Genomic DNA, 12,560 nt, shown 5'->3' on the forward strand with positions numbered 1-12,560 from the left:
TCCATGCTTTTCTCCATAGGCACCACGGATCTGCTCTCTCTGGGAGCATAGCGGGCACCCCACAGTTCAGCTCTCCTGGGTCTAGTTTCACATTATTTTTTTTTTTCAGTACTGTAGCAGTAAAGATCAAGCAAGATAAGGCTCATCACACACCGAGCTGGGTGGAAAGGTCGCAGCTGGGGCATTCCTAAGGGATGCCAGTGCTGGCCCCTATTCTTACAGTCTTATTATCTCTAAATGCTCAAAAAAATTATGTTGCCAAATAACTTTTTTACTAGTTTATTGAAATTAAAAAAGACTTATAAAACTGAAGATGAACGTTGGAGAGAACTTTACATAAAGCAACAAATTGCTAACAGATTAGGCAGTCGATTGGAATTGGACAGTTTGCAATCCTATAACACAGATGTGGATTCCTCAGTCTCCTCTTGACGCGTACTTTATAACCACCCCAAAAACAATCCTATAAAAATTGCTTCAAAGCCCCTTTTGCATTGCAATAGTGCAGCAAACCACAAGTAAACAATTTCCTGTTAACCTGTTATTTCAAATATAGACTGAAAAGGCAACAGGCGTTTTGTGCAATTCCATTTTAACAAACTTTTAAGTTGAAATATCAAATCTACACAGTGCTGTCCCTTCACAGAAGGCAGGGAACTGCTGGTTCATCATGTAGGAAGGCGTCCCCGGCTCTGTAAGCTGTGAAAGTGTGCCTCCTTCAGGATCTGGTTGATGTGGAAGTAAGGACCTTGGCTTAGTGCAGACTGCTCATGGAAGGACTGGGAGGAGACAGGACTGGATCCTGCAATTATCGGGTTTAGGCTGGTTTCTGCACCGCACGCTCTGTCAGGGCTGTTGATGCTACTGCTACTACAGCTGCTGCTGCTGCTGCCGCTATCGCTGCTGGAGGACTGAGACAAAGAGAAGGTTAACAGCAAAACACATTTTTCTCTCCCGTCCATCACAAAAAACCACATTTAAGCAAATCATCTTTACAGTAAGTCCCTCCCTTCCAGATTTTCAGGCTCACGTTCAGCCTGATGGACTAATGTAAATCCACCAAGTGCTTTCTTGGCATTCATAGCTTCCGTTATTGCCAACACATGAAAAGCGTGACAGAGCTGAAGGGCTGAGCAAGCCTTCACCCGGAGGTTCGCTGACCTCCAGAACATTGGATTTCAATCTTTCGCTTTTGGGCCCGCCAGCTCTGCCCCCATGACCCACGTTAGCACTAGTGAAATTTGCTGAATTCATCCGAGAATTGGAAAATAAAGAACATTCCTACTGAACTGCATGTGTCAGTAAAGGCAGGCAGGGCATGAGGAAAAGTTTATCGCTTCTGTTCTAGCAGATGTTTTAGGTAAGCACCATGCAAAGCATTTTCCTACAAGTCAATCTTTCCAAAATGAGATCTGAAGCATCCAAAGCAACAGGCTGTTAAAAAAAAAATGCAACACGATACCCATTTTAAGTCTTTGAACACCTCAACATACATACAACTACTCTTCTCCCAGTTAAGTACTGGGACTGCAATGTTAAGTGGTAGTTTTCCATAACAATTTACTTGACAGGCAGTGAAAAGAGCGACAGGCATCAAAGACTTCCACATGCAGAAAAGAGAGCTCATGATTTAGCTCGCAAAGAGGACAGGGCTCATTTGCCAGCATTTAGGATAAACATTTCATGGTAATGACTGGAAGAGCATTAGCCATCATTTTCAGTGTTTCAAAGACATAAAACTGTTTGGTTTACACTGTGTTAAGGGCTGCTAACAAAAGGTTCCATTAGTTACAGCTGAAATATTTCATTACTGTGTGATATGCTGTTCAGGAGAACACTGCAAATATTTAGGTGCTTAAGAATCAGAGAATAGCTATTTTGCCATCCCACAGGGAGTAAATTCACAGAAGCAGCCAGCGTAAGTGACAACAGCTAAAAAAAACCCCCACATTTTTTAAGTATTAAAGTAAAACCACAGAAGTCAAAGTTTGGTGGCCACAGCAGAGGAAGACAAATTTAAAGAAGTCCACAGTAATTTAATAGTCAGCACCACATCCAGAAGGCCTCACTGGGGAGTAAATCTGAAGAACGGTGCAAACTGCACCCGACATGTCTGTCAAGGGGCGGTGAGAAAGGCCCAGGAAGGCACTGTGCGAGTATCTGAGGTGGACCACATCTCAATGCCAACTGGAAACCCCACGGCACTGATTCCATGATCGATCGTGAGAATTCAACCATATAAATTTCCTTGTTTTACTGAGCACCAAAAATGCTTCAGTTCTGTTGTACTATAGCAAGCAAGGCAATGGCCCCGGGGCTGCACCCGCGCTGGCGTGTTAGGTTCAGCTAGCAAGGAGAAAACAAGAAAACGCGTGTGAAATCATTCTTGAGGAAGCAGCAGATGTAACTACACGAGCAACCAGCTCCTCCTCCTCACGCTGCTAACACTAGAGAGGGAGAGAACACGAGAAGGACAGAGAGGAGCCGCGAAATGGTGCTTGCTACACCATCTCATTTTGCATAGAAGCACAAATATCGAAATGCAATGCTGTTATGCTCAACAAGTCACAGCAGCCTTGGAGAGAAACCCACCGCACAGGACACTTTGTTTCCTTTTAGTCTGTGTTCCTTACTGTTTTTCGTTACAGCCACCTTCTGAAAATCAAGGTAAAAATCGAAATGAGAACCTGGTATTACTTACTGCTAAAGTTTCACATCTTAACAAACATTTCCGAGCTGTTAGTACTGATTATTTTGTGCATGTCTAATTTTTTTTAAAACCGAGATAGTGTCCTGGGACGTGCTTCCTACATCTAAGGCTGTTGACAGATCTGATTTGTCATACCCTCTTTATTTCCATTTCTCTAATGCAAAAATTCACTAGCACGTGAAGCCCGTTTATTGCCCAAATCACGTCAAAGACCTACCATTTCCCCAGGCTGTGGTGCACATTCTGTTACGCATTTGGACTACAATTAGACAAAAAAAGAATCCTTAAAGTCATCATGTCAGCAACGACAGGCATCTACACAATGAAACAAAGTTTTAAGCGAAAGGGCAAAGGAAAGTAGCCCAATGAAAGTTCATGAGTACTTTTAAGTATCAAAAGAACATGTTCACGGTTTACCTGACTCATTAGCCCCTCTTAACATCACATCCAGTACCTATGGAAGTTTTAAATAATTTCCAAACAAATGTCCTGCTAAATGTACTAGTCTGCTGATCTGTGACATAGCATCTCAATCATTCATGACAGGAACCTAAAAAACGGCCATTCAGACCCTGCTGCTCTCAAAATCTTTCAAGATGAGTTTAACAGAGGCATAATCTGGTTTTAATTAGAATCTAAGACCAGCCCTTCCTCAATAGCGTATTACTGTAGACTGGCATAGCTGCAATGCTAGACAAAAACTTTGATGTGAGAGAAGCAACTGCTGCTGTGTGTCAGCAATCTCCGCCGATAAAACAGCAGTATTTCTAAGCTCTGGGGAAACCTGTCATCGGTCAGAATAACAAAGAGGAACCACAAGAAATGAGGTTTTACAGAAGAAAGTTATACAGGAAGGAAAAGAGCTAGTCAGAACACTGCAGACTCCCTTCCTTCCCTGGGAAAATCAGACCAAAGGGCTTTTCATCGGTGATTCCCCAGGTTGCAGAGCACAATTGTACATTCTCCTAATTCCTGTGAGCGGCTGCTTGCAGTCGGCCTCTCAGACGATCTGCTACAGCTCTACCTGACTTCACGTACAGGACAGCAATGAAAGGAGAGTAGGAAGGGCTTTTGCTGAATTTATAAGCGAGTTCCAGGGAAAAGAACACAGCTGACCTCTGAATAAAAGGGAGGACAGGCTGAACAGGAAGTGAAATGTGGTGGCAAATGCTCTGCTTCGCTAATGTTTAACATTCACTGTAGTTCTAGTCCAGTGTTTTCGCTGTGTGCCTGTTCATGGACTGAACTGCAAAGCAGAGGTTTACTGTCAGCCCCAGGGTGGCTGTCACCTAGCAGCGTGGCAGTGGTTTTGTTCCAGGAAGAGCAGGAATTGCACATCATTACAGCAATTTGCCAAGAAGTAGTGCTGAGAGAGACTGAAGAGAATCTCGGTTTCCTTCCTGTAAAAGTCCGATCCAAGGATGGCATCTACCCTGGATGAAAGGACAATCTAGTGGGAGAAAACAGCAACATCCTTTCGCATCAAATCTAGCTCACGTGAGCAGCAGGATTCAAAGTGAGGGACTGACATCACAGAACAGCCCAGGTTTGAACTGCCACTAAGACAAAAATCTCCCTTTGTCTTACACATATTGCTGTCAGCTATGAAGAGTAAGACAAAAAGAAAAAAAGCAAAAAAAAAAAAAAGAAATCCTGACAAAAGCCAAGCCAAGTTTTAGTAACACTGATTTTTTCATAGTGAGGTTATGGTCTCAAGTAAACCACACTCTCTAAGAGAATGCAGTCAACTTTCAACTGAAAGAAGGCAAAAGGAATCAGTACCTCATATAATATTTCACAAAAAGCAGGTGTGTGTATGCCCTCAGACAAAAAGTAATTCTCTGCTCATGTACTCTTTGAAGTTACAAATTGCTCTCACGCACACACGCTTTCTCTCCTAGTTCAATATCCTAAAGCTAGTGAGGATTTGTAATCAGCAAGAGCTGCCTTTGCAAATGGCAAAGTATCAGGAAACCAAATAAAAGTATTACAAATGGCCAAGAATTTCAAAGTGACATCAATCGGAAGCATTTGTGCACTATAAGCACAAGAATTTCTCCATTTGGCACAGGAAGCCCTTAAAGAAACAGTCAAATAATACTGATTTAATTTTATGGCTTGAATTCCTGGGCATGCTCAATTCAGTGATCCAACATTACGAGAAAACAAGCGGGGAAAAAAACCAAGCTCTATTTACCAGTAGACGACGTTGTGAATTTTGTTCCCTTGAAAAAGGGAACATTGATTTTTGTAAAACTGTGTCCAGCAGGTGCATTCCTCCACTTCAGCAACAACAGTAAGAAATTCTCCTTGCCTGCACATCAGGGTTTAATGTGTTAAAAACATACTTTTACAACGCAAGTGCATGCACGAAGCAGGAGTCTCAATGTTAGCCTCAGTCACTGAGCTCTGCACTGGTTTCGCTGGTGGCGCGGAGGCAGTGCATGCCCATGCTGGTCACTTGCAGGCACCCAACCAAAACAGCTGTTAAGGACAGAGTTAAGGTCATCCACTCTTGTGTGGCTACTACAAGACTACTTCCATTTTCTGCATTTTAGCGGCTTTGCCCAGTCAAACGCCAAGTGTTTATATGACAAGCAAAGGTGCTTCTGCCACTCACCATGAAGGTTTTTCCTGATATTCTTAATTTCATTACTCCTACTTCAATCCCTTGTTCCACACTAAATTCTTCCTCCTCCCGCCACAAAGCTCGTTTAGCCATTAACTACTCTACACACGAAGAGGTGTTTAACCTGTTGGACAAGTGATTCAGTGTCAGATGGCAAGCAACTATTTATGGTTCTACCCGTTATACCCGAGAAACAAAAACAACTTCATCCCAGCAAGTCATACTTCTGGCAAAACAGCAATACAGGAACCAGGAATATTTTTCATCACAGCAAATTCCTTCACGATGAACATCTCAGCTGCGAGAGCATTTTCCATACGAAATCACTGACATTTTCCATGCAAAATCAGCTACATGTAAAGGTGTACTGGTTAAAAGAAAGTCTCCCCTTACAAAAGGAACGGTGGGATACCGAACTTTGTATCATTTTAAATGTAAATATACATTTGAAGCCATTACCGTATGATAAAAGTGATGTTGCTCGAAGTTACATAGCACAAAAAATTTTCTGCAGTTAAAGTATAGTTAATAGTTCAATATAACCGCAATAGTTCATAATTACTCATTACAGCCAATCTTTGGAGTGAGAGGGCTGTATAAACAACCAACAAGGATATTTCAAAAACCTTAAAAGAAATCCATTTCATGAACTTCCAGGGACACAAACCAGGAAGGAGCCTCTGCTCTGCACGCTCTTTTCCATGAACATTTTGCCACAGAACTACATTGCTAATTAGAAATGCACGCAGTGAATTTTTGGATGATTAATATAGGCAACAATTCATGAAATCTGGCAGCAGCTTGGAAATCAGCATTTTTTTTAAAAAAAGAAATCTCACAGCTAGCAAACTGCATCACCCTAGAACACCTGTCACGTGAGCGATAAGAGACAGTTTATCCCACGTCCAGCAAATGATCATGGCAAACACGAGCAGAAACCCAACAGTTTGAGTTCAAGTCTTTTAGCTGTGAACGAGCAAGTCTTGCTTAAACTGGCGAGCTCTATCAGAGCATTTTTTAAACATCAGATAAGCATTACTGCTTGCAACACGCACCTTGTGCATCGCACCAGTTGGAATGCTTTTTGACTTTCTACCACAAATAATCACATTACTGTAAGTAAATGCAAAGTTGGAAGAGTAGATGGTCAGGCAAAGTGACCACACGCACTTCTAATCCACCCTAATCATCTCCTCAATTCTGCATGTGTTACACCTCATTTCAGACAGCAAAACCAAAAGTGGCAGCAAATGCTTTTCTTGTTTCTTCACTTGGGTACTACTTATCAGTATTTGAAAGACATTAACAGAAATACTCAGGCCACTGGAAAACATGCTGATTTCCAAACCACGTTTTACAGATTTCAATCTCTGAAGTACAGTCAAGCCTCGTGACCTCATACACAAAGCAAAAAAAAGTGTTTTCATTAACTACTCTCCATGAATAAAATTTCACAAGATATTCCAGCCATTATTTAAATTCAACATTAAAGGAAACGGAATTTGCCCAATAAGGCTCTCACCTCAGTGTCCCAAGAGTCCTGAAGGACAGTATTCCTGGTGCTACGCTTTGTCTGAGGAACATGACTGTCATCTTCATTGCCATTCCGTCTCCGCTTCCTAAAGAAAGTTTAGGGAGAAAGGAGGAAAAAATTAGCAATCTACTGATATACCTTCTGTTTTGTTCTCTAAAGGCAACTCCACAAAAAAATCTGGAAAACTTGATCAATTAATGAAGGATGTATCTGAACCTCTGATGTGCTGTGGACTTTCATATTCTCTTTTTAGCTGTTTTCTACAGAAGAGAAAGAAAAAGAACACAAAGCAGCCAGGCTGGTGTTTTCACGTCAGTTGAAGGGACACGGACTCACACCTGCCATTAAAAGCAGCTCTGAGCATCTTTCTAAATAAACCCGTTTGACGATTCTCAGCCTTGCAACTGCTCTCAGTACGTAGGCATGTCTAAAAATAAGCCTGGGACTTTGAATGACATCTGACAGGCTGAGAAAAGCACCCGGGAAGAGTGGCAGTGACCACACTTTCAATAAATACCCAATAACGTTCATCTCGCTTACATGTGTCTGCAGTTAGGGCCTATGATGACTTTCTTGAGTGTCTCCATTCTGTCTTTGCACTTGAAGCCAAGTCACATCCTGAGCACCGTTATTTTCCATGCGGAAAGTTTTGTTAGAAAACACCTCATGGAAGACAACTCCTTCCCTGTTTCTGATGTATTTGCCATCCTCTTATGACATCAGCACTGCTTCACAGCAGATCAACAGCAACCTAGAACCCCTGTGAACCAACGTCTGTCATTGTCTGCAGAATTTTAATGCTCATATCAAATGATTTTTCCCACTGTACACACACCACAGGTCAATCAGGACCTCTGCACGCTGGGCACTATCCGAAATACAGGATGGAGATGCTTCGGTGGCCAAAAATTAAGACATACTCACATGAGTCAAAACAGACCCAAGCGAGGTATTTATAACTGAATCTTTTCTTACAGACAAGCTTCAGCAGCAGACTCAGATGCCAGTATATGGTCCACGCCTACAGACAGGAGCTGCCTCCTCGCTCTCCCATCCCTGGGAGGCCCACAGCACCCTCGACCGTTGTCCACCACAGCCCATCAGGTTCTTCCTCCACCAGGGCCACATTCCCCCTCTCACTCCAATGCTCCACATTTGCGTTGCCTCTACGTGTCTGCTTTCCTTGACGCCTGCAGCCCACGAGTAAACTCAACACCTCCATCCCCCACAGCCCACCCTGCCGCCTCACCACTCCGGGCACTCACAGCCCAGCTCCCACACGCTTCACGGTCCCTCCCGTTTCTCCCCACCTCCTCGCCTTCCCCACCAGGCCGACAAATCCCCCTCCAGCTCACCTCGAGGCCCCCACATACTCTGCGCCCGTTTGATCTCCTGAACGCTGCCCGCCCTCCCCGGTAGGCCTTTAACGTTCACCTCCGACACAATCCCAGCTCCGTTTTAACCCTTTCCAGAGATGAGGGAGCCGCTTCCCCACTTTTCCCCCCATCCCTTACCCTCTTACTCAAGCCAACCCCTCCGGGGCAGTGTCAAACACTCCCCACACCACCCTCAGCCCCTCTTCACACCTCCCCCGGTCGCCACACACCCCCTACACTGTTACCTCCCCCTCCAGTGCCCGAGGGGCTGTCCCTCGCCTTAGGCCCCCTCCCTCCCCTCGGCCTCCCCTCAGGCCGCCTTCCCCTCCCCCACCCCGGCTCGTCACTCACCTCTGTCTCGCTCCCCGCTCGCTCGGCAGCGGCTGCCGGCAGCTCATGGCGGGCCGGGCTGAGCTCTGCGAGGACGGGACGGAGCAAAAGGCGAGGGCCTGGCGGCGCGGCCCGGCGCGGCCCAGCCGCCCACCGCTGCGGAGAGACGTCCCCCCGCTCGCCTCCAACCGCCGCTTCCGGCGTCTCCGCCTCCTGCGCGTGCGCAACGGCCTCCCCGCACCGGCCACGCCCCCCGTGCGTCAAAGCGCGCATGCGCACTACGCGAGCGACCGAGGCCCCCAGCGGGGGTGGCGGCGGCGGCGCCTGACTGGGTGAGCGGCGCCGGGAGGGCGGTGCGGTGCGGCCATGGCCGCGGCGCCGCCGGGGCTGGAGCTGTGCCCGCACTGCCACCGGCCCTTCAAGCGGCTCCGCGCCCACCTCCCGCACTGCAAGGCCGCGCCGAGACCAGACCCCGGCAGCGCCCCAGGGACAGACCTAGGCCGCGGAGCGGCCGCCAGCAGCGCTCCACGCCTAGGCCGCGGACCGGCCGCCGGGCCCTCCGCGCCCGGGAGCGGCTCTGGCTCCGCAACCGGGCCGGGGGCAGGCAGCGGGCCACGGGCGGGAGCGGCCGGTAAGAGCAGCAAGCGGCTGCCCAGCCCCGGCGCAGCCCCCCGGGAGGCGGCGGCCCCGAAGGGGAAGAAGGCCGCGGCCGAGCACGGTGGACGGTCCGGCCTCGGGCTTCGCCACCAGCCCGACAGATGCCGCGCAGAGCAGAAGGTGGAGGCTGGTGTGCAGGACATAGCCAAGTCCCTTGATTTGCTCCCTGAGGAGGTCAAAGATATACCCAAAAAGCTGAGTAACGGAGTGAAAATAGTAATAGAGAAGCACCGTGCCAAGGTGCTCAGGGAGAAGAGCAGTTCCAGGAGCAGGGATGTGTCAGCTGGAAGCCACAGCACAGCTAGTTTGCCTGTGGAAGGGCCAAATCCAGGCAGTGCTGCTGGCCACACTGACGCAGCCCAGCCTGACCTACAGGAGGGAATAACTGTTCCAGAAACCGCCAACACCAAGATGCGTGGCCTTGGAGCTGCAGAGAATGCATCTGCAAGCTCAAAGGGAGAAAAAGGCGGTAGTTTAAAGGGAACAAAAATATGCGTACTTCAAGATCCCCCCAAAGCTGACTGCAGAAGTACCCCTGGTGACCTCGTTCAGCAGGAGGGAATAGACAAAACCGTGACAGAAGAGAAGCAGATGCACCTAGAAGTTGGTGTGGAATATAAAGCCCCTCTTTCTGCTTTGCATACCAAGAACCTCCATCTGTCAGTGAGAGAGGGTTTCAAAGGTCACAATGAAGAGACATCCAAAAATTACCTAACCAGCATACAAAAGCTTCGAGAGAGCAAGCAGCAGATGGCTGTAGTTTCTGAGCCTATCCTGAATGCGGGGAGAGACACGGGGCTGGCGCTGGACCAGTTCTTGCTCCGCACCTCCAAAAGCCAACCCATCTGTCTGTCCCAGGCCTCTGGCAGGAGCACACCGGCAGGTGCCATGGGCTTGGAATGGTTTCCAGACTTACATCCTAATTATCATGGGCTGAATATTTTTCCAGGGAAGCCTTTCCAAGAAGGCGTGGGGATCATAATGAAGACACCAGAGGGCAATTTCTCAGACGGACAGCAAGGTAACGTGAGAAACAAAAAATCTCTGCTGCTGAAAATTACTGCGCTGTCAGGCTAAACGGTCTGATGTGACTGGGAGAGGAGGGGTAGGAAACAGTAAGCTGCTGCGCTTGTCCAGAAAGGGATGCAGGAAGGATCCAAGGAGGTTAACCGTCCAGCCCTCCAGCCTGCACAACCAATGGTTTACATTTCTGTTTAGGTTTAAGACAGGCTCTTGCATGTTTGGGCTGGTGGAGCCAACTCACTTTGTGGGAGAGATGGTTCACTGTTCCTTTCTGAGCAGTCAGGCCCACTTGCAGCTGTACCAGATACCAGCTCCGCGCTCTCCACCCAGCGCAGGCAATGTGAGCACCACGCGTGTTGCCCTCACTTTCCTCCCTTTGACCACCCTGACTTGTCATCGCGCAGGTCCCCTCTCAGAAAGGCGCCTGATGGATGTAAGGCTGGGGGAGCTGCCCGCTTGGCTGGCCACCTGCAACTTTTCTCCCCAGGGGCTGCTTGGAGGAGTGCAGAAAGGTGAGACTAAATTCATGGCTCTTGGGGCAGAATTGTCCCACTTACCTGATTTACTTGCTGCAGGCTGGTCCAAGTGGCCAGTCTGGATCCTTATAGAGAAGTAAATAAATAGACTCAACCATTTGGCTTTGGGAAGTTACATGGGAACCAGTGAACTCTTAAGACCTGTGCACGGTTTGACCCTTGCATTTCTGTTCCAACAGCCTGGAATAACTACTACGACAAATACATCAACGTGAAGAGGGGGGGACCCGCTGGGATCTCCATGCTGCTGGCTGGATACTGCCTCCTCAGCTATGGCTGGAACTATCAGCACATCAGTAAGATTTACTTCTTGGTATCTGTCTTGTTTTGGGAATTCTCACTTTTGCAGCAGGTGGAAAGTCTATTTTACATTCATGTTAATTCAAGCTCTGAAATAATTTAAATACTTCACAATTAAGACCACAATCAGAGCTCAGAAAGCAGTATTCTGACTTGACTTAGGTAGGCAGAGGAGTTTAGCTAATAAAGGTGGCGAAAACAGTTGCTGATTCACAGCTTCTCCCCGGAGAGCACCAGAAGCCATCAGGAGCATTTTTAAACCCTGCACAAAGCAAAGGGAGGAGGTGTTCCAACACTGAACACCTATGCCTTGGATTTACTCATAACTGACAAGGGATTTACTGGCGTTTGTGTAGTTTCCCCAGCAGGGCTTGCTCTTATGCGCAGCTCTCCAACACAGAAACGGAGGGGGCTGCAGTCGGTCTCCTGCTTATCACTGCTGGGCAAAGCACACTCACGTCATCCCCGAGCATAGCGCTGTGCTAACAGTTCTGGGTTTTACCCCCCCGCCCTGTTTTTCTAGAATGTCATCGCTGGCGTAAATACCACTGAAGAAGCTGGAACAGCATCAGAGGAAGCATCACGAATACTTGGCCGGAATCAGCAGAAGTGCTCAGGACCAGTGTCCCAGCAGGGATTCAAATCAGCAGAGGCCCATTTGCTGTCAGAATCAGGCTCTTCAGTTACCTTCCTGCAGACAGAGGGATGACGCTGACAGCAATAGCCTGCGATCACCGCTCTGTGGTTCAGGCAGTATTTAGTGCTGAAAGAAGAAACTGTTAGAGCTGCCCCTTAGGGGTCTGTTTGCAGTAGAGCTGTAGTCTGCAGAAGCCCAAATCTCTTGCTTCGGGACACCAGACACAGGAGAACTCCTTGGTCTGGGCTGTTCATATAGATTAATGGACACGCAATGTTGCGGTCAGTGTTTGGCAGTAAGGTTTGTGATGGATTGTGGCAGGGCGGGGTTTGGCCAGATCAACCATTTCCTTTAAATTAGCAGAGTTTTGCCCACCGCAGCCTATTTTTTTTTTTTTTTTTTGCTTACCCCTGTCCACAGGAAGCACGATGGGGTTTGCTACCGACTGTCAGGAGAAGGGTAGTCCCAGGCCCTGCTTTGCTGTCACCACAGCGCTGGTGGCACTGCCCAGGCTCTGAGGGAAGGGCCTGCGTGCAGGCATTAAAGCAGAAGCACTTAGACCGCAGCGCCCTAGTTCTGGAGGAAGAAAATCCATTGGATTAGCTGTTGTGCCCAAAGGGCAAACCAATGTCTGCATCAGACAAACGAGGACAGTTATGAGAGTGCTAGTTGTAGCCTGCCATCACTAAACATGTCTGGAAAAGGACTGGTCATGTTACAGGCATGAAGGGTAAAACAAAACAAAAAAAAAAAACGAAAGCCAAGGAAAAAAAATTCTGAGCTCTTTATTCAAAGAGCAGTGCAGTAGTACTGTGTCAGAGGTGTTTC

General features: G+C 47.6%; 3 protein-coding genes across 12 annotated transcripts in view; 2 read left to right on the top strand and 1 right to left on the bottom strand.

Moving 5' to 3' along the window:
* The window catches only part of RPL38 (ribosomal protein L38), a 314,431-nt gene that overhangs the window by 166,637 nt on the left and 135,234 nt on the right, over positions 1-12,560 (top strand). The window lies entirely within an intron of this gene.
* On the bottom strand, positions 264-8,824 carry VCF1 (VCP nuclear cofactor family member 1). Of its 10 annotated transcripts, none has more exons than XM_063352083.1 (6): positions 8,601-8,824; positions 7,414-7,633; positions 6,862-6,958; positions 2,928-2,969; positions 2,593-2,655; positions 264-911 (listed from the first exon to the last, which is right to left on the bottom strand). In XM_063352083.1, exons 2-6 carry the CDS (start codon positions 7,458-7,460, stop codon positions 669-671), a joined length of 492 nt encoding a protein of 163 aa, XP_063208153.1. In that variant the 5' UTR covers positions 7,461-7,633; positions 8,601-8,824; the 3' UTR covers positions 264-668. The 10 variants fall into 10 exon arrangements, with proteins under 10 accessions (XP_063208153.1, XP_063208156.1, XP_063208158.1 ...); XM_063352086.1 differs by lacking the exon at positions 7,414-7,633 and adding an exon at positions 5,331-5,463 and having other exon boundaries at positions 8,601-8,637; XM_063352088.1 differs by lacking the exon at positions 8,601-8,824 and adding an exon at positions 5,331-5,463 and having other exon boundaries at positions 7,414-7,432.
* Positions 8,890-12,541, top strand: MTNAP1 (mitochondrial nucleoid associated protein 1). The gene is made up of 4 exons (XM_063352525.1): positions 8,890-10,257; positions 10,664-10,771; positions 10,975-11,091; positions 11,619-12,541. Exons 1-4 carry the CDS (start codon positions 8,946-8,948, stop codon positions 11,645-11,647), a joined length of 1,566 nt encoding a protein of 521 aa, XP_063208595.1. The 5' UTR covers positions 8,890-8,945; the 3' UTR covers positions 11,648-12,541.

The sequence above is a fragment of the Chroicocephalus ridibundus genome, chromosome 14, assembly GCF_963924245.1.
Source record: "Chroicocephalus ridibundus chromosome 14, bChrRid1.1, whole genome shotgun sequence".
NCBI lineage: Eukaryota > Metazoa > Chordata > Aves > Charadriiformes > Laridae > Chroicocephalus > Chroicocephalus ridibundus.